Source organism: Filicampus tigris, chromosome 2 (assembly GCF_054856515.1).
Source record: "Filicampus tigris isolate MCC_2025a chromosome 2, RoL_Ftig_1.0, whole genome shotgun sequence".
NCBI lineage: Eukaryota > Metazoa > Chordata > Actinopteri > Syngnathiformes > Syngnathidae > Filicampus > Filicampus tigris.
In genome coordinates, this window is record NC_141218.1 from 2,034,403 (window position 1) to 2,053,534 (window position 19,132).

The following is a 19,132-nucleotide window of genomic DNA, read 5'->3' on the forward strand; positions in this document are numbered from 1 at the left end:
ACAAAATGGCCGCCCCCTCCGATGGCTCAAAACGTTGCTGTTTATTCATCCGAATGGCGTGTTAAGACGAATGGGGCTGCAGGGAACAGATTCTGGTCAAGACCATTTTGGAGCGGACTTGGTCTTTTAGAAAAAGCCACGTAACATGAAAACGGGAGTGGCGTCGAACAATTGCTTTGGACTACTTTCCGCGCGCTGAGCTCTGAGCGCGTTTTCAGCCCATGCTGAAAAGTGACGTGCGGGAAACGGTCGCGGGGGGAGGCCAGGAAGTTTTGTGGCCCGCGGCAGCAGGACGACGTTTGAGCGAAAGGAATGCCAGCGCTGCCCCTAGAGCGACTTGCGCTGCCTCTTCATGAAGGACATGGAGTAATCGCCCGGCGGCGTGCTCTTCTGCCTCTTCATCTGGACCTGAGACTGGGCGGTGAGCTGCAGCTTGATGGCGCTGGAGTTGACCTTGGCGGCGCGCAGCAGCTCCTTCATGCCCTTCATCTTCTCGCTCTGGAAGGCCACCACGGGGGCGGCCGGGCGGGGCGGCGGCGGCTGCTGCTGCTGCTGCTGCTGCTGCGGGGGGGAGAGGGCCCCCGCCTCCGGCGACTTGGGCTTACCCTCCGAGCGGCGGCGGGCGCCACCCTCGCCTACTTTTTTGGGCGCGGCCGAGGCGGCGGGCTGCGAGGCGGGCGAGGTGGGGGCGGCGGGGAGGGGCGAGTTCTGCTCCTCCGGCTTGGACTCCCTGCGGGGGCCTCGCCTGCGGCCCTCCCACGGATCCTCGCTGGACGCGTCGTCCTCGTCCTGGCACTCGGGCTCTTTGGTGATGATGGACACTTTCTGACGCACCTTGAGGATTGAGGGGGGGGGGGAGTTGGGGGGTCATCACCAAATCAACGTCAACAAACCACTTAAAAAAAAATGAGGGAAATGAAATTGTGATAAAATGCAGTCCAAAACTAGACTCTACTTAAATGGGAAGTCCACCGCCCACAATTCTTTGCAAGGGGTTCCATGCACCTTCACTAGTGTAAACACGGCATTCTCATGAATATTGTGCAATACAAGTTAAGCAGCAAAATGCAGCCGTTTTTTTTTTGCCCATCTACGGGGCCGCCATTTTGTCACTTCTGTTGACTGAAGATGACATCACAGTCGCTCAGGTAACCACCAATCACGACTCAGCTTCAGAAAACAGGTGTGCCGTGATTGGTGGTTACCTGAGCAACAGAAGTGACAAAATGGCCGCCCTCAGAGATGAACAGAAAGGGCTGCTTAACAACGCAGCATGAATTCGAATGCCGTGTTTAGACAAGTGGGGCTGTATTTCTTGTAAAGAAATGTTTGGGTTGACTTCCGCTTTAACCCATTAAGACAGGAGCGCATATCCGCTTTTCTACCACTAGAGCCGGGAGCGCTGTTGCGTCTTTCTACCTTTCAAACCGGGGGAGCGGATACGTCACCGTCCCTTTTTAATCCAATTCTCCATCTCTTAGCCAATTGAATGCATCAGAACACACACGTGACGGCGTCGCGAGACCGCGGAGGATGTCGTGGATTTTTTTCGAGGCGTAGGTAGGCTAATGGCGGACGCCGTCGATCGCCGGGAGCTCTGATAAGTAACGGCAGTGCTAAATAGCCAACGCGCACAACCAGTCCAACGTGATATGATATGGTTTGTAGACAATGACGATATTGACGCCTTTGTAACAGAATAGAGGATTGTAATTACCACTCGATTTTTTTTTAATTAAAATAGTGCTTCTCTTGACACGTTATTTTTACATCGTCGATAATCAATTCTGCCTGCGTGAAAGCCGCATGTCCAAGCTCTTTAATTCTTTTGGAATGATGTTTCTGTCTGCTACAGGGGCTGAGATATGAATCATTTTGTCAGTGTCGACTTTCTGGGAGAACTTCAGGTTTTCAAGGGTAATTCCAAAGGCGACCGACGGTTTTGGGGACCTGTTGAGAAAGGCGCTTTAGGGCCTTCATGGGTTAAGTAGAGTTGTGTGAGTACTTTTGCCACGGCTAAAAGTTCTGGAGTGGCCTAGTCAGGCACGGAAAAAAACCCCGCAAGGCTCTTAAAGCTCGGCTTGACTTGGATGACGGCAGACTTCTTTTTCAAGTGCGGCGGCGTGTCCGTTGGCTCCTCACCTGCGCCTCGAAGCGGCTCAGGGACTGCACCAGGTAGGTGGCCCAGCCCACGTGCAGCACCGGCGTGGGGCTGCCCTCCTCCCACTTGCAGATGCCGTCGTAAAAGCACAGCAGGTGGGCGAAGCATTCGGGGTCCTGCAGTGCCGAGAGAGCCGCCGCCGCCGCCGCCTGCTGCCGCTGCTGCTGCTCCTACATGGCCCAAAACAAGAAAAATGAGACTTTTTCTCTCCCCCCCCGGCCCCACGGAGTCGGCGCCTTCCTTCGTACCGCTTCTGCCGCGTCGGCGCCTTCCGAGGGACTCTCGGCGGCGGCGGCCGTCTCCTTGAGCAGAGTGGGGATGACGTCGTTGGCTATGTCGAAGAACTCTTTGTAGATCTCCTCGTCCTCACGGAAGTAGTTGTAGCTGCCGCAGCGGAGGGAGGGGAGGGGGGCAGCTTTATTTGAGGCGCTCTCAAACGGTCGGCGAGCCCTCACAGGACAGACATTTTTTCAAGGCACCCTTATCATCCCAACGGCGATAAAACAAAACTACTTGAACTACTCGTGGCCGACCCGTTGGGATTTTTTGAGGTCGATGCCAGAAAAAAAATGAATCCCATAACTTCTTGAACTGAATTACAGCGACATTCTTTCTTCTGTACAGCAATACCAAAATGATTATATTTGAAATCAACCCCGAAAGCTCGTGTATGAAATTAAGAGATGAAAACGACGGACACACTAATTATAGTTTGCTTTATAAATGTAAAATCTTGTTTCAGTTAGTTATCATTTCTTTTTAAAGCACTTTCATTTTTTTCCCATTAATGCAAATGATTTTTCATTTTTCGCTTTTTTTTTTTTTTTAACAATAATAACCTTGCGACGGAGAAAAACAAAATCTGCAAAAAATGGCTGATTTCTGTTTGGGGTCATTGTTTCGATGTCATGATCTTAGTCTTTGTGATGTAATGTGTCAATGAGGAAGAAAAAAAAAACATCAGCAAAATCTGCAAAAATGGGTCAATTCTTTTGCAGATTTTTTTTTTTTTTTTTACAATTAAATTGACCATCTGATTAATCGATCAGGTCCTAGTAACCATCATGTTCGCCACCAAATGCCATAAACATAGAAAAATATATTTCTAAAAAAAAAAAAAAGTTAGCATCCATCATCTTGGCTTAAAGCTAAGGGAGACAAGCGATTGGTTGATGGTGTTGCATGCAGGTATGCCCCTCGAACGGACATTAGCTGCCAAATGATTTTGTGGCGCCCAAAAGGTTGACCGAGCCTGGTTTGAAAAGTTTCCATGCACAAGTGGTGTGACGGCGTTGCCGTGCGGACTTTGCTGACGAACCAAAAGTCCATGCAAAGATGCCCCAACGTGTTGGAGAGGAAGCGGCTGAACAATGACCAGGAAGTGAAATACGCCCGTGTCTATTTCTAGCTACACCGAGGGAATTTTGGGAGACCGACTGGACCTTTGTGGAGAATGCAGGCGTCGTGATCAAAAATAAAACAAAGAAACGTATGTCGCGATTTGAGAACAAAACAGCATCGCGGCAGTACACGACGACGAGAACATTCCATCCGCGTCGGCATGTGGACCCCACCTTCACCCGGCAAACGACGACGAGCACGCATTTGCTGCCCTCTGGTGTCACGTGAACGCAACTTACTCCTGCATGACCTGGGCGGCGTCGGCCCAGGCCCTCAGCGCGTCCCGCACGTTCCTGTGCCTGTAGTGGAAGCCGGCCAAGTACATGTAGGGGTAGATGTGCTCGTTGTTGTAATGTTTCTGGGCCGAAGCCACGGCCTGATGAGATGGAGGGACAGGAAAAAAAACCGTCAACCTCGGGTACAGTCAGCCCACCACACAGCAACTTCTGGTGCTTTGAAATACAACTGACTCCACTACATGGCCTTTCAGACCGCGAGCCTGATGCTAATGCTAAATAGCATCTATTTTGCGGCGCTACAACACTTTGAACAACCAACTGAACGGAACTGGTGCAAAAACATACAGACAGACGATAGAACAGTACTCGAGTCGTATGTTCTTTATCCTCTGTGAAGAATGACGGATATTAGTGCCGTACTGATGAGCTGAGAGGAGTGGAGAGCGCTCAATGAACAGTGTGTATTTGGGCTCATATTTTCATTGGCATAATGAATGACCTTGAGGTGGATTTCCAGCGGGTTCTCCTTGCCCGGGATCGGATCCTGGTCTTCCAGGTCCGCCAGAGTCCCCATTGCCATCGGATACCTGAGACAAGGCAAAAGAGACTTTGGGGACGGCCGCTTCACGGTAATTCCGTTGGACATCTCCAACTTCAGCACACTCACCTGTCCAGGTCACCTCGCGCATAGAGTAGCCAAAGTAGTTTCTGTGCAGAGGAAAATCCAGTTCAGGGCCATTTCATCACCGTTGTTGAAAATAGGCCTCGTTTTCGTATCATTCGGTCAATCGTATTTGCCTTTATTGTCAATCCCCCAAAATCTAAAATCGTCAGAAACTTTTTTGAAAACAGGACTTAAACGGCGACATTTCTGCACGCCAAACCAAGGCAGTACTGCACATCTAAAAATTGGTCAAATGGACTTTTTATTTTAAACAAGTCTCATGACTGTTATGACTCAAAAGATCTCTGAAAATGACCCACGAGACATACGACGCATTTCCGAACACTGCAATTGCAAACAAATGGCAGGCGTCTGCGTAAAAAGTCGAGGACGTGTTTGGGTCAAAATACACAACGTATCAAAGAATGGACAGCCAACTGAATCTGAAGTCAACGTTCCACAACAGTTCCCCCTTGAAAAAGAAGTCGTCCCAGGCTCCAACCCAAAATGTGAGGCAAAAGTGCCAAAATGCTGGATGGGGCGTGCGCGCGCTTTGCGCCGTCACCTGCTGAAGCTGCAGCAGCTCCGAGCTGTCGGTGTGCAGGTCCAGTGAGGGGTTGATGGCGCACACCATGAAGGCCACCTCCATGTTGCGGTCACATTTCATGTAGGAGCCCTTGAGGTACAGCCAACTCTGAAGCAGACAAACACAAAGGAACAAATAGAGAAAACGGGCCAACAACTGAATTCATCAAATTCATTTTTCATTTCGTTTTCATATAGATGAATTTATTTCTTGTGTTTGTTCAAAAATACATAGAGGACAACCTTGGATAAATAATAGCTGAGTTATAGATATATAGTTAAATCGCAATATTGAAGGGGGAAAAAAATTTTTTTTTCCCTAGATTTTGAACCATGCGGCTGATATAAAAAGTACGGCTTTCTGGGGATTTTTCTTCCACCTGTAGGGGCGCTCTAACCAGAATTAAAGTACAATTCAACAGTTCAACAGGCGAGGGCGCTATGGCATTCGGTTATGCATTAGCTGCTATGCGGGAGTTGAGCAATAAAAGGTGGACGTTAACTGACAAACTCGAGTGGCGGCGGGCAGTGAAATGAAGATCAGTACTGTTTACTTCCTCTTGGTTGCGTTCCCTTTTGTTGCTGCCGTGTTAAAGGCAATGGTAGGAAAGAATCTATTCAGGTACACACATGCAGATTTACAGTTCAAAATCATTCTGTAAATGCAAGAAATATCTCATTTCTCAACATAGATAGGTGCGTCATATATGTTTTTTTCATAAATTTTTTTAAAAATAGAGTTTATATGAAGGTGCGGCTTATAGTCCGGAAAATACAGTGCATGATGTTTCAGCCCCAATTGACGCACCCTAACGAGGTTTAGATTGCCTATCGAAGCACTACTTTTGTCTAAATGACAGTCCTCAACTCAGTTCGTCGGCACCAAGACGGTACACGAGCAACTCTTTGATTTGTGTTTTTTTTCCTCATCATTAACTCATCATTATGAGTTGCGGCTTCACCTTCTCGTTGACTCCCGCCGCGACCGTCTGCCCTCGCCGGTCTTCGTTGCCCTTGCCGTGCCAGGTGACCTCGGCCGTCTCTTCGCCGCTCTTGCCGAAGATGACCCAGGCGTGGTCTTCGGACAGGGCCAGGTGCACGTCCTTCAGGGCCAGGACCTGGCAGGCCGCCACCACCGCGAAGGCCACCCCCGAGCTGTCCAGTTTGGTCCCTCCAGCAAAGACATTGCACTATTTTCTCTCTCTCTTTTTTTTGGGGGGGGACTATTTTTTTGTTTTCTTTTGCACCTAGTTTTGCTCACTAGGGCAAATAGATTTGATTTGAAAACCATATCTTACCAGTGATGAGGCTGAAGAGAGATTGGATGTGGGCACGGTCCTTAAAGTAAGAGCGACTGAGGCTGTTCCAAATCACATCCGACACCTTCTTCACCAGCTCCCGACTGGAGCCGGCCGCCGTCCTCCTGTACTGGGACAGGTCCACGGCCCCTCGGATCTGCGCCGTGAAGCGCTCGTACAGCGCCGAGATCATGCCCAGCTCCACGGTGGGGAAACACGAGTTGGGGCAATCGGGCTCCAGCGGCTCGAAACGCACGCCGGGCACGTTGACGGGCACCACGCGGTTCACGGCCAGGAAGTGCTCCACGAAACCCAAGACCAGGGAGAGGAGGGCCAGGTCCGGCTCGGACTTGCGCAGCTCGGCGTCGAAGAGCTGAACGACGCCGTCGATCCCCCGTAGGGGGAAATGCTTCTTCTGGGACGAGTGCAAACCCATTACGTCCTCTGAGGTGGTCGTCACCTGCGGTGTTGAATGTCGTACAGATTCATTTAGTGCGGCTGTTTGTTGAAGAAAAAAAAAAAAAAAAAAAAAAAAAACATGAGAAGAAGACCTTGACATTTTTGGTATCACATATTAAAACTCGCCCTGCGATTGGCTGGCAACCAATTCGGGGTGTCCCCCGCCTACTGCCCGAAGACAGCTGGGATAGGCTCCAGCACGCCCGCGACCCTGGTGAGGATGAGCGGAATGGATAATCGATGGATAGATATTAAAACTCAATCACAATATTAAGTTTAAAAAAAAAAAAACAGATTCAATTATTTTTCAAAATCGCTCAACTCTACTATTCAAGAACACACATTGGAAAACATTTCCTGGATATATATTTCGCAAAGCCCCCTCAAAAGCAACTAGATGAGAAAGGCCATTTGTCCAAACCCGTAAGCCCATCTTTATTAGATCTTTTTCTATTCTTGTGCAAAATTGGAGGTCAATTGCTCGGTCCTCTGACAATTTTTTGGGGGGGACGCTCAAAGGGATACTCACCCCCAAATCAACAAATTTTTTTTGCTAATAAACGAGGTAAACAACGTGTTTACAAATGCTGTCTACATGTCCTGATCATTATTTTTGATATTTTAGTGCATGTTTGTTAAAATCATGAAGTTGGGGCAAAAACCGCCTCCATCTTAACTGTGTTATATTTTTAATTATAAGGTATTTTAAGAACTAGTGGAGTGTTGTTTATTGTCCACTCTTAATTATTTTTTTCTACGAATTTTTAAGTTCCAACATAAGCCACGTATCACCTAACCCTCAACTGCAAACTGTATGGCTCATGACCAATATTTTTTTATAAAAGCCCTTGGCTTTCTATAACTACTTTACATTCATCATTACTACATATTGTCTGTGCTTAATACACTTTCCAATTATGCCAGCCTTTTGAATTTAGGATTCAATTAAGTTCTAAAAGTATAAAACTTGAATCCACCAACAAAGGCCACACCTAAAATCTCATCAGGAAATTGGCAACCATTCACTGCTTTTAAACAGTCATAACTTAATAATTTTCACATGAAAAAGATACTCCCATCACTGGAATTGTCTTCAAAAGATTAGTCTGAAAATTCTGATCTGCTGTAAACTAACCGATAAATCTCCAATATGCGTTTTACAACCAAAAAACGGTTGCCTCCCCAAAATGAACATATTCTTTTAAAAATATTGATTTAAATAGTTTGATGAATGAATGAATGAACGAACGAACGAAAATCTGCGAACAGGTGAAAACGCGGGTACCAAACCGCGAGTGTGCGGGGATCCACGGTCCCAAAACATATCTAACATTGGGGGTTGAAATTGAATACAAATACTGCACTCAAGTTTTACGTATGTTATGTATACGTCGTATTGACATGCAACTGTATTTATGTATATTTATATATTTTTATTAAATGCATGTATATATTTTTCCTTTTTTTTAAACTCTAACATTGGGGGCTTGCGCCGCTTATGGGTGGGCGGGGCACTCCTAGCTAAAATCCCCGCACACACACATACAAAATAGGCTAGGCTAACGTTAGCATTTGTAGCCTCATTGATACCGGCGCTAAAGTGCCTCGCTTCCAAATGGAAAGTAACAACTCCAACGTAGTAACGTCGCATCGTAACATATCGTAAGAGTACGCGAAACCAACCGTGAACAAGAGACGGCCAAACACCGGCTTGATCTGGCCGGCGACCAGCTGCGGCTAACATGCTAACGAACGGCTAGTTAGCTCACGCGGACTATTTGAAATAAGGCGCATCGATGTGGGTAAAACGTCCAGCGGTGTTGACACACCTTCGTAAAAGGCCTCGCTCCGGTGGCGGAAGAACAGGCGCCGTGGGGCGGATCACGTAGCCCGTCTGCTCAGCAGTGCCCCGGCCACATGTTTCGCGTCGTTTTGTTTTGTTTTGTTTTGGGTCCCACTTCTTTTGCCGCGCACTTCAGTCTGCCCCTCAAGTCACTCGGAATGCGTCATCACGCACTTTACGTCGTGTGATGTCACGGCCGAGCCCCTTCATATGCAGTGGAAAACGTCGGAAAAATGTGGATTTGTGTATTTATCGACAAAATCAAGCATTTGTTTGAAAAAAAACAAAACAAATATCCCCAATAGCGAGGTGAAACCATTATTCAGTATTTTATTCAACGTGGCACCACTACATACTGAAATACATGCCCTCGTATATGGTCGAGGATGCAATGGCGGCTCGTCAATAGAGGGCGCTGACTTGCCGCCCATCTGAGTCACATTGAAAGGGACAAAAATGAAAATGAAATAGTCATAAATGTGCTTCAAAATAGTTCTGTTTTTTGACGAGCAGGAGGAATGGTACATTTTCGTAGTTCAAATGAATACAAACGGCACTAATCCGTTCCATTCCCTCCAAAAATACGGTTGTGATGTGAAGCTACGCTGCCCGGCATACTTGGAAATACACTCAACAAAAATAGAAACGCAACACTTTTGTTTTTGCTCCCATTTTTATGATATAAACGCAAAAGTCGAAAACTGTTTCCACATGCACAATATCTCTCAAATATTGTTCACAAACCAGTCGAAATCTGTGACAGTGAGCACTTCTCCTTTGCCGAGATAATTGTGCCATATCAAGATGCTGATTAGATAACATGATTAGTGCACAGGTGTGCCAACAATAAAAGGCCACTTTGAAAGGTGCAGTTTTATTTTATTGGGGTCTGTCTGGGGACTCAGAAAAACACAAGCCACACACGCTGTCTACCATCTGCCCCGAACAGTGTAAACCGGGATTCATATGTGAAGAGAACACGTCGCCAACGTGCCAGACGCCATTGAGCGGGAGCATTTGCCCACTCAGGTCCGTTCCGACGACGAACTGGAGTCAGGTCGAGACCCCGACGAGGACGACGAGCATGCCGATGAGCTTGCCTGAGACGGTTTTGGGTAGTTTGTGCAGAAATTCTTCAGTTATGCAAAGTGATTGTTTCAGCGGTGTCTGGTCTCGGGCGATCTTGGGAGGTGGACACGCTGGATGTGGACGTCCAGGGCTAGTGTGGTTGCACGTGATCGGCGGTTGTCAGGCTGCTTGGATGTACTGGCAAATTCTGTGAAACGCCTTTGGAGACGGCTTATGGGAGAGAAATGAACGTTCACGACACAAGCGATAGCTTCTTGCTGTCAGCATGCCAATCGCACGCTCCCTCAAATCTTGCAGCATCTGTGGCATTGTGCGGTGATGAAACCGCACCATTCAGAGTGGCCTTTGATTGTGGGCACACCTGCGCACTAATCATGGGGTGTAATCAGTATCTTGATATGGGACCTGTGAGGTGGCATGGATTATCTCGGCAAAGAAGAAGTGCTAACTATTTGATTTGGACTGGTTTGTGGACAATACTTGAGTTTAATGGTGATATTGTGTATGTGGACGTTTTAGACCGTTTTGAAATCATCTACAAAAATGGGGGCTAAAACTATTCTATTTTTGCTGGAAGGTTTGCAGCATCACGGTGTTTGGGAGACTAGACATGAGCTGTGGCCAATAACAGCTCCTCAATCAATGTGCATTCTCTTACCGTTTGTGGGAATAACGCAACTGAAGAGCATCGGAAACTGTCGTCCTTGAAACACAAACGGGTGTGTTACAATATTTTACTTTAAAAACATGCTATGATCGGATAAAAGCAATGAAAATGTACTTTGTTGCCACAATTTTCTCCCCTACATCTTTTGACCACTTTCTTCAGCAGCCTCCATTCCTCTCAGCGCCCACTTTTTTGATAAACGTGGCCAAAAGTTGGCATGTCGCCCACGTCAAATTTGAAAAATCCAGATGTGTCCCATTTTGCGCAAGCTCATCCACTACAACAATTAACTTGTACAGACACTTAAGAAATGGATCCATCTTTATTGGACTTCACAACACAGCATCAACATAAAATCCCTCGTTAAACTTTCATTGTACCCGCAGTCACATTTTAAGACACACAAATACGCTACCGTATGTGCGTTCACCAATGTTTGCAGTGGCAACCAACATCCGCTTTGTCAGAGATTTTACTCAAATAATAGAAAAAAAATGCATTTACATTCTCGGCCGGCCGGTTTGGCCTGCAATTAGTGCAATGGTTGATCGTGACGCTAATTATTGCAGGCAAAGCGTTGCTTAGAGCAGCCGACTCATCCCTTTTAGTGATTCATAGTGAAACAAAACATTCTATCTAGACTGTGAAAGCAACGACAAAACGACCAAAATAACAAAAATTGAAAAAAACGTTTTCGTTTAAAGGAAAAAGCTTCTGAAAAACACAAACTAACTAATACGACATCTTATCCAAAACCATGACTCCAGAGAAAATGTACTTTGTTTTGTATCTGTCAATTCATATCATATGTGAGCTTTCGGGTTAATTTTCATTTTTTTTTGCTGCAAGTCTGTACACAAGTTGGACGGTCAAACTGTTGTTTTGAGAATTGTAGTTTACTTGATTACACAATACCGAGACACATTTTTTTTTTTTTTTTTTAACTTTACACAATACTGAGTGACCCCTTCTTAACAAATACTAAATATACTTAAAGCGGAAGTCAACCCAAACATTTTTTTTTTTCCCAAGAATATGTTGCCAGCAGGCCCACTAGTTGAAACAAGGCATTCTGATTAATTTTGCGAGTGCATTTTGCTGCTTAACGTATATTCCATAAATGCAAAATTAATCAGAATGGCTTGTTTCAACTTGTGGGCCTGCTAGGAACATATTCTTGCAAAAAATATGTTTGGGTTGACTTCCGCTTTAAAAGCATTAGAAAACTAACAAACCCGCTCCAAAACCTCATTGAAACTGAATTTCAAAAACACCGTCAAAAACAAATAACTATCATGAAAAATCGGAAAACTGCTAACCCCGCTAGCAACTGACTTCAAAAGCACTTGAGGGACACAGGCATGGTGTGATCCTTAAAAAAACAAAAACAAAAAAAAAACAATCAAAAAACACAAACGGTGGCTACAGCGAAGCTTACTGGAAACATTACTTGGAGGAAACAAACAGCAAAAATGGATTCAATGAGACATTTTGGTACTGATTCCAACACAAAGTGCCATCTGGAGCTGTATTCTGGAGCTATTTGCGATTGACCAAATGCTAACAGTTGATATGCTAACATATGTGCCCAGTTGCCAAAACTGAATTTTGGCAGTGCAGGGGCAAAACAATAAGGGTTGCGCAATTTCTGAAATAGTATGAAATCAGCCAGGCATTTTGTTTTAATGCGATTGGTATCGTGCTATATTCAGATTCAGGGGATTTAATGCTAAAAGGCTAGCACTTGCAATGCTGACAGATAGCCTGGACATATAATAGACAGCGACCTGAGTAACCGAAGCGCCAAGGCAAGTCGATGAGAATAACACACGGGGATGGGAGGAGGCCTTGGTTGGCCAAGGAGCGCACTGTCCTCACAGTGACTGGTAGCCATCCGTCCTCCTCTTGCGGCCCAGCAGGTAGACCACCAGCACCACCAAGACCAGCACCAGCAAGGTCACGCCCACACCGATGGCCACGCTGTAATCGGGCTGGTCGGCCGCGCAGTGGTCGGCTGAAACGGGCGCCGCATGTTAGATGCGCGTCAACAAGACAAGACAAAATGGCGTCCGGGGGGAGGCGGGTCCCCGGGGTACTTACTGACGCCAAATTCGTCACTCTTGGTCAGATTGAAGGCCTGCATGCGGTCGTCCTTGACGTCCAGATACAAGCCTTTTCCCATATAGACGGATTCGCTCCGGCACGAGTACGAGTGGCCGATCTTCGCAGGGAAGGCGCGCAACGAGTGGTTGACGACGGCGTAGTGTCCGCTGGCTGCAAAAGAACAGTGACAATACAAAATAAGCATAGAAAATTACAGTACACCTGACACCCACACAAGATACGGCTTAACAAAAACAATTTGTTACCATGACAACGGAGCGGAGCTAGAGCGCAGCACCAAAATTGGTATGTAATGGTAGGGCTCAAACAAAACTTCAAGTAATCTGTGTACCCCCCCCCCCCCCCCCCAAAAAAAAAAAAAAAATAAATAAAAAATAAAAACCCTCCAGGCATTTTTTCTGCCTCTGGTACACGCTTATTTACGTGCATATTGGCAAGTAGTCGTCAAGCTAACCACAGCAACAATTGTTGATGCTATGCATGACAGTAATACAACATGGATACGTTATTAATCCTCATTGGGGAAATTGAAAACGCCTATGCGGTAGGAAAGCCAACTTCCAATTAAACCTTAGCGTACTAAATCATATATGAACATCAATTCCTTGGTAGACTTTTATTTTGAAGTTGTTCCCGGTGGCCTGTCGCGCCTTAATGGCTGACTTGACAACATCGTTTGGGGCTGTTTGCAGTCACAAACTCTTGCTACCGACGTCAGCAACACGACGATGTCCGGAAATAAAGTTCAGTTGCCGATTAAGGGCGCTTGAAAAATCCCTTCATCACGCAGACAATGTTTGTTTAGCGACGCCATTTTCCACTCATGCAGGCAGCACTGAAGCATTTTCACAACTTTTGTCTGCCGTTTCTTCAAACGTCCCTCAAACTAGAGAGCGTTGTGTAAAAAGCGGCCTTACCGTTGCTCAAGGGGTAGTTGAGGCTGAGGGACAAAGTGTCAACGTAGGCAATGTTTTCCACGGTGCTCTGAGGAAATAAAACAGAAAATGCATGTTGGACCGTGTTTGTTATTTGCCATGTCAACAAAATCAGTCTGGGCCATTCACGGCGGTTGCGTGGGTGAGGCACTGAGTGCTCCAGATCACATGCCGTGGCAGACACATCACCCACACACACACACACGCGCGCACACACATACAGGCTCGTCAAGTCCACTTCCTCTTTCGAATGATTTTTCTCTCGTGGCAGCTTGCAGATGAACAATCACATGACCGCGAGCAGCCAAATCTGTGTGACCCATCGAGAGAAACCGGTGATGGGAAGTCACGAAATACAATTGCAAAGTAGATTATCATTTTTTTTTTTTTTTGGAAGAAGTTGAATCAGTTTGTCTTTTCTTGTTTTCCAATTTGTACTCCTGACTCAGGCTGAACGATTCTGAAAAAATAATTCTGAATTGTAATTTTCTTCCCCCGGTGCTGCAATTGCGATTTAATACCGCATTTCTTCCCTCGTATATTTTTGTGTGCGTCTATTTCCAACATGTCTAAAACACAGGAAAACCTCGTACGCTAAAAGCAACAGAAAAGACGGCGGTGAACACGATGTAGCCACTTGTACGCGCAGTGCCTGTTCGAAAAGGAGGAAAACGTTTGCAACAGTATAGAAAAAATAAACAAGATAGAAATGTCATCGTGGATTTTTTTCGTTTGACTTCCACTCAAGAAGAGAGTGGGAGTATTTTTGCCAGCTTTGAGAGAAGTGAACCTTGTTGAACATGAAGGTGATGAAACCCTCCCGGAAGACCAGCGTGAGGTTGGCCTTGTTCTCCAGACACTCCCCAACGGCATGAGTCTTATTGGGCTGCACGATGAACGTCCCGCTGGCCTGGAAAGGGAACCAAGCCAATTACAAATAAACGTCATGCAATACAAATATCACCTTACTGTACCTCAAATCATCTTTCCCCAATGAAACGAATAGATCTACCATTAATCCGTTGCATCTTGTCAACAAATTCAACACAAAATGTCAATACAAGACAGAAGGGGGAAAAAATAAAACAGTACCTTTGGTGTCACCAGTCGCAGCTGCAGGGCCACACGGGCCATCAGGCAAACGGCTTTGCCCTTCACCAGCCGGTAGTCTCCCGTGCTCAAGACGGCGGGCGGAGTGGGTTTGGCTGGAGTCATGGTGGGAGGCGCAGCGGTGGTATTGGTGAAGGGTGCAGGGGTAGTCATAGCGCTGGTTGGCGCGGGGGCAGGACCGGACGTCGGTTTGCCGGCCGGTGTGGTGGGTTTGGCGGCCGGTGTGGTGGGTTTGGTGGGTTTGGCGGCCGGTGTGGTGGGTTTGGTGGGTTTGGCGGCCGGTGTGGTGGGTTTGGTGGGTTTGGCGGCCGGTGTGGTGGGTTTGGTGGGTTTGCCGGCCGGTGTGGTGGGTTTGCCAGTTGGGTCTGGTTCACTTTTCGGAATGAATTCTTCAGCGGGAGTCACTGTCGCGGGGGGTTTTCCATCGTCCGCCAGTGACAGTGCTTCAATGGAAAATGCAAGAGCAGAAAGGAGGGTTGGGGGGGCTCGTACTCGCGTTATGACTGACTGTAGTAATAATTACATTTCAAACACACTTCTAAGGCTGTACACACAAATGAAAATTGCGCTAATAAAGCGCTTTGAACCGCGTGACGACGTATACTTACGTCGTTTGTATACTTGAAACGTCATAATGACAGTAAATATTTGTGATGAATACCGTCTCCGGTGACCCCCGCACCGTATATTTGTTAACAAAAAAAGTAAGTGAAACAAATAGAAAATAAAATAAGTAAGTAAATAAACAAGAACGCGTCAATCAGAGTGAGAGCCAACTGACTTTTGGGACGAACTGGTCTGATAACGTCGCGTGAGTTCAAAAGTCCACAAACTAACAGTTTTTCACTAATAAATAATAAATAAATCACACATTTTCCAACTTTTGGAGGCTATTCTCTATTTGAAAAGCCGTCAAAGCACTTTTTAGTACATACGTCACGAATAGGACTCAAAATCATAACTAACCCGACGCACACCACAAAAAATCATATATACTTCAGAGCAACAACACAGTTACAAGAATTCATGGTGAGAATTACCTGAAAAAACACAACAAGAGAGGATTATGAGTGCACTTCTCATGGCGACAGGTGCAGTTTGATGCCTCCCGAAGACGACGACGACGACGACGGAATGACACCTCGGTCCTTCGTCAAGTAAAGGAACTTGGAAAACACGCGCCAACGCCGGAAGCGCAGGGACAAAGTCAAAATAAAATACGTAACGTTTTTTTTTAAATTGCTCGACAGTCGAATCCTCGGCGCGTTTGAGATATCCCGCTGTTTGATCACTAAAAGTAAATTTAGCGTGAAGGGCCAAGTCGAATTGGTTGAACGCTTAACTTCGGCCACTTGTATTTTATTTTGAAAGCCCCTCCCAGAAAAAGTCGGTACGAATCGTTTGTATGGTAGTGTGTTTCATTTATGGTGAATGTTCGGGAAACGAAACTATCCGCATTCAACAAGGGGAGAGGTCATTATGGCTACAGCAATTGCATCGATATAAACAACATACAATAATGATCGTAAATAGACATTGAGATAAAATTCGTTTGTTTTCGAGATGACAGTGTGTCTCAAATATACAAGTTTCAACCTCAAAATGTAGGACTTTGTTGCTTTTATTAATATAACTTGCAAAACCTTTTTATGCAAAAAGTCTAACTTTTTAAAGTAATTAGACGACTCAACGAAAACATACTTTTTCATTCTCTCATCTTGAAAATATGACTTTTTTTCCCATAGAAATGTACTTTTTAATGTAAAAAACACATTACCCTTTATCTGCAAAATATACTACGTTATACGCACAATAAGTCTTTATCCTTAAAAAAATGATTTGGAAAATAATACACTTTCTAAAGTTTCGGTCTGTTTCAATAACAGAGTAACTGACGTCACAGCGACTTCTAGTGGAGACCTAAGGCTTGAACTAAACTAACATCAACTAAGCGCATGCTTCAAGAAATCACAAACTGATTAATCGCACTCAAATATACTCAAGGTTCCTCGTGGTATTTTTCTCCGTCACAAAATAATATAATTTTTTTTTTTTTTATTATTTCTTATTGGCCAAACTTCCCGGGAAAACACTATGTTAATGAGGGCTCTTCTCGACCAATGGCGACGCTGCACCCCCAGTGGCACCGCCTTCGATGACGACATTGGAAGGCGAGAAACCGTCCAACGCCATAAAAGGAAAATACTCACGCATGCGCGCTGGTGGCAGTTTTGTTTGAAGTGAACTGCTGCCTGGAACTGCCCTTACGAGCCCGCAAAGTCGTCCGGCATTTGCATCGAATTGCACAATTTGCACCCCGTCTCGATGCATCGTCGCGACCATGTTAGGCCACCACTACCCGAATGCTGACAAGTCGCAACAACTGGCCAACTACGTGGAGGATTATCTGGAATGCGTGGAGTCCCTACCTCTGGACATACAAAGAAATGTTTCTGTGCTCCGGGAAATCGACGCAAAGTATCAAGGTAATGAGATGCCGGATTGCTGCCAATACGTGTTGACGACAGTTGGTGCGGCAATGGCGGGGTGCAGACAGGCGGCTGCCCCGTTTCCCCATTTGCGTCAACGCAGCCTAGCTCCCTCGCACTAAACTCCATTGGAAAATGCGGACATTTGTTTACGTGTTCCCCCAAACAACCACGCTAGGGCATTTCTGCGTTTTTCGCTTCCCGCGGTAGATACTGTGGTTAAACTACGACGTTCGGCGTCAATTTACTGTGAAAGCTAACACAATGTCATGCTTGAAATGGTACGTTGAGACCTCCGCGGTGGTGCTCCGTAGACTGAGGCTAGTAAGTGGCAGTGCGTTGTAGCAGCCAAAGAGCTGCTGCTTTATGCCCCGCCCCCGTCACGTGATCAGCCGGTGAGGTCACTTCCGGCGGGGGAAGAGCTCGACTCTGGGCGACTTGTTTGAACACACACACGGGCGACGCACGGTTGGGTGGCAATTCTATTAGCCACATTTACGCGTGTGAAGTAACGTGATTTATCTTGGCATTTGCAGAAGTGCTGAAGGAGGTGGATGAAGTCTTTGAGAAGTACAAGGCGGAGCAGGATGGCGCTCAGAGAAAGCGGCTGCAAGTCCAGCTGCAACGGGCGCTCATCGTCAGCCAGGAGCTGGGCGACGAGAAGATCCACGTGGTGACCCAGATGACCGAGCTGGTGGAGAACCGCTCGCGCCAGATGGACTCCCATTCCATGTGCCTCCAGGAGCCCTGCGACCCCGAACGCGTGGCGACGGAGAGGCGCCTTAACGTCCAGGAGTCCCCCATTGCCGCCGCCGCCGCCTCCGTCGTAGCAGCCGCCCCGGCCGCTGCCGCCGAACGCGCCTCGGCCCGCCGGCCGCGGCGTCAGCGCAACAGCGAGAGCCGAGACTCGAGCCACCCGTCGGCCAACGGTTCTGTGGCGGACGACGCTGCCGAGGAGCCGCCCGTCCCGCTTCCCAGAGAAAAGAAGTCCAAGTCGGCCAAGAAGAAGAAGCGCAAGTCCAAGCAGGAGCGGGACGCCTCGCCGGTGGATTTCGCCATCGACCCCAACGAGCCCACATACTGTTTGTGCGAGCAGGTGTCTTACGGCGAAATGATCGGCTGCGACAACGACCAGTGCCCCATCGAGTGGTTCCACTTCTCCTGCGTGGGGCTGACCTACAAACCGAAGGGCAAGTGGTACTGTCCCAAATGCAGAGGGGACAATGAAAAGACCATGGACAAAACTCTGGACAAGATCAGAAAAGACCGCCGGTCTAGGTAGTGACCCACCACCAGCAGAGCGCAATCGAACAGAGCCAACTTATCACTCCCTGCGGACATATTGTGCTGTGACGACTTCATCAGGTTTTGTTGTAGTTGAGAAGTTTCTTTATTTTTGACGTATAAAAATAAATACGACTAAAGCATCTCCGTTTAGTAGCGGTGTCTTTTCATTTTGGGCGAGGCGCTTATTTAAAGTAGACTGCCTTCTTCATGCCATGTTCAGTAAACGTCCTGGTGATTAGGACAAAACCGATGGAACAACAGTCACAATTTTGGAGTGGGGACTAGGGTTGGGCAAAAAAAAAAAAATTGAAACGTAACCTTTATAATTGTGATTTTGGCTTCTACCTTTTAAAACGTTTGAGCATATCCTCATTTTACTCTTACAAATGTATTTTCTTGTCCTTTTAAGTTATATTCAAAGTTGAGTTTAAGGAATTTTACTTTCCTCCAAATAGTGATATTTTTTTTTTGGGGTTGTTCTACCAACAGACATGGCACAACATGCAATAGGTCCCAGATGAGCTGAGCAAGTCCCGAAACTTGAGAAGATAACCAAAAGATAAGGGGGAGGCTTCTTTGCGGTGGTCATTTTTGTACTTGACAAAAAGAAGAGCGCGCTCAAAAAATCAAAGAGTTCAACATGCAAGGATGAATGAATGAGCATGATGAGGCTACGATGATAGTTTGGAGCAGTTGAATAAATATTAACGTTTGAAGTTAAAACAGTTAATTGTGATGATTAATCCTCTAATGGTCCACCCCTAGTGGTGACCCTCTGGTT

At 46.5% G+C, this 19,132-nt stretch overlaps 3 protein-coding genes across 4 annotated transcripts; 1 reads left to right on the plus strand and 2 right to left on the minus strand.

Moving 5' to 3' along the window:
- Window positions 1-27: 27 nt before the first annotated feature.
- men1 (multiple endocrine neoplasia I) lies at window positions 28-8,814 on the minus strand. Of its 2 annotated transcripts, none has more exons than XM_086024578.1 (10): window positions 8,637-8,814; window positions 6,349-6,808; window positions 6,013-6,221; window positions 5,031-5,159; window positions 4,469-4,509; window positions 4,301-4,388; window positions 3,802-3,938; window positions 2,410-2,545; window positions 2,143-2,331; window positions 28-834 (listed from the first exon to the last, which is right to left on the minus strand). In XM_086024578.1, the coding sequence occupies exons 2-10, from the start codon at window positions 6,782-6,784 to the stop codon at window positions 328-330; spliced, it is 1,872 nt and encodes a 623-aa protein (XP_085880704.1). In that variant the 5' UTR covers window positions 6,785-6,808; window positions 8,637-8,814; the 3' UTR covers window positions 28-327. The 2 variants fall into 2 exon arrangements, with proteins under 2 accessions (XP_085880704.1, XP_085880705.1); XM_086024579.1 differs by having other exon boundaries at window positions 6,349-6,846.
- Window positions 8,815-10,709: 1,895 nt separating this feature from the next.
- cd68 (CD68 molecule) lies at window positions 10,710-15,760 on the minus strand. The gene is made up of 6 exons (XM_086024042.1): window positions 15,616-15,760; window positions 14,558-15,018; window positions 14,256-14,375; window positions 13,448-13,514; window positions 12,507-12,680; window positions 10,710-12,420 (listed from the first exon to the last, which is right to left on the minus strand). Exons 1-6 carry the CDS (start codon window positions 15,656-15,658, stop codon window positions 12,281-12,283), a joined length of 1,005 nt encoding a protein of 334 aa, XP_085880168.1. The 5' UTR covers window positions 15,659-15,760; the 3' UTR covers window positions 10,710-12,280.
- A 1,022-nt stretch (window positions 15,761-16,782) lies between these two features.
- Window positions 16,783-18,493, plus strand: ing2 (inhibitor of growth family, member 2). The gene is made up of 2 exons (XM_086024043.1): window positions 16,783-17,061; window positions 17,601-18,493. The coding sequence occupies exons 1-2, from the start codon at window positions 16,917-16,919 to the stop codon at window positions 18,344-18,346; spliced, it is 891 nt and encodes a 296-aa protein (XP_085880169.1). The 5' UTR covers window positions 16,783-16,916; the 3' UTR covers window positions 18,347-18,493.
- The last annotated feature ends 639 nt before the right edge of the window (window positions 18,494-19,132 follow it).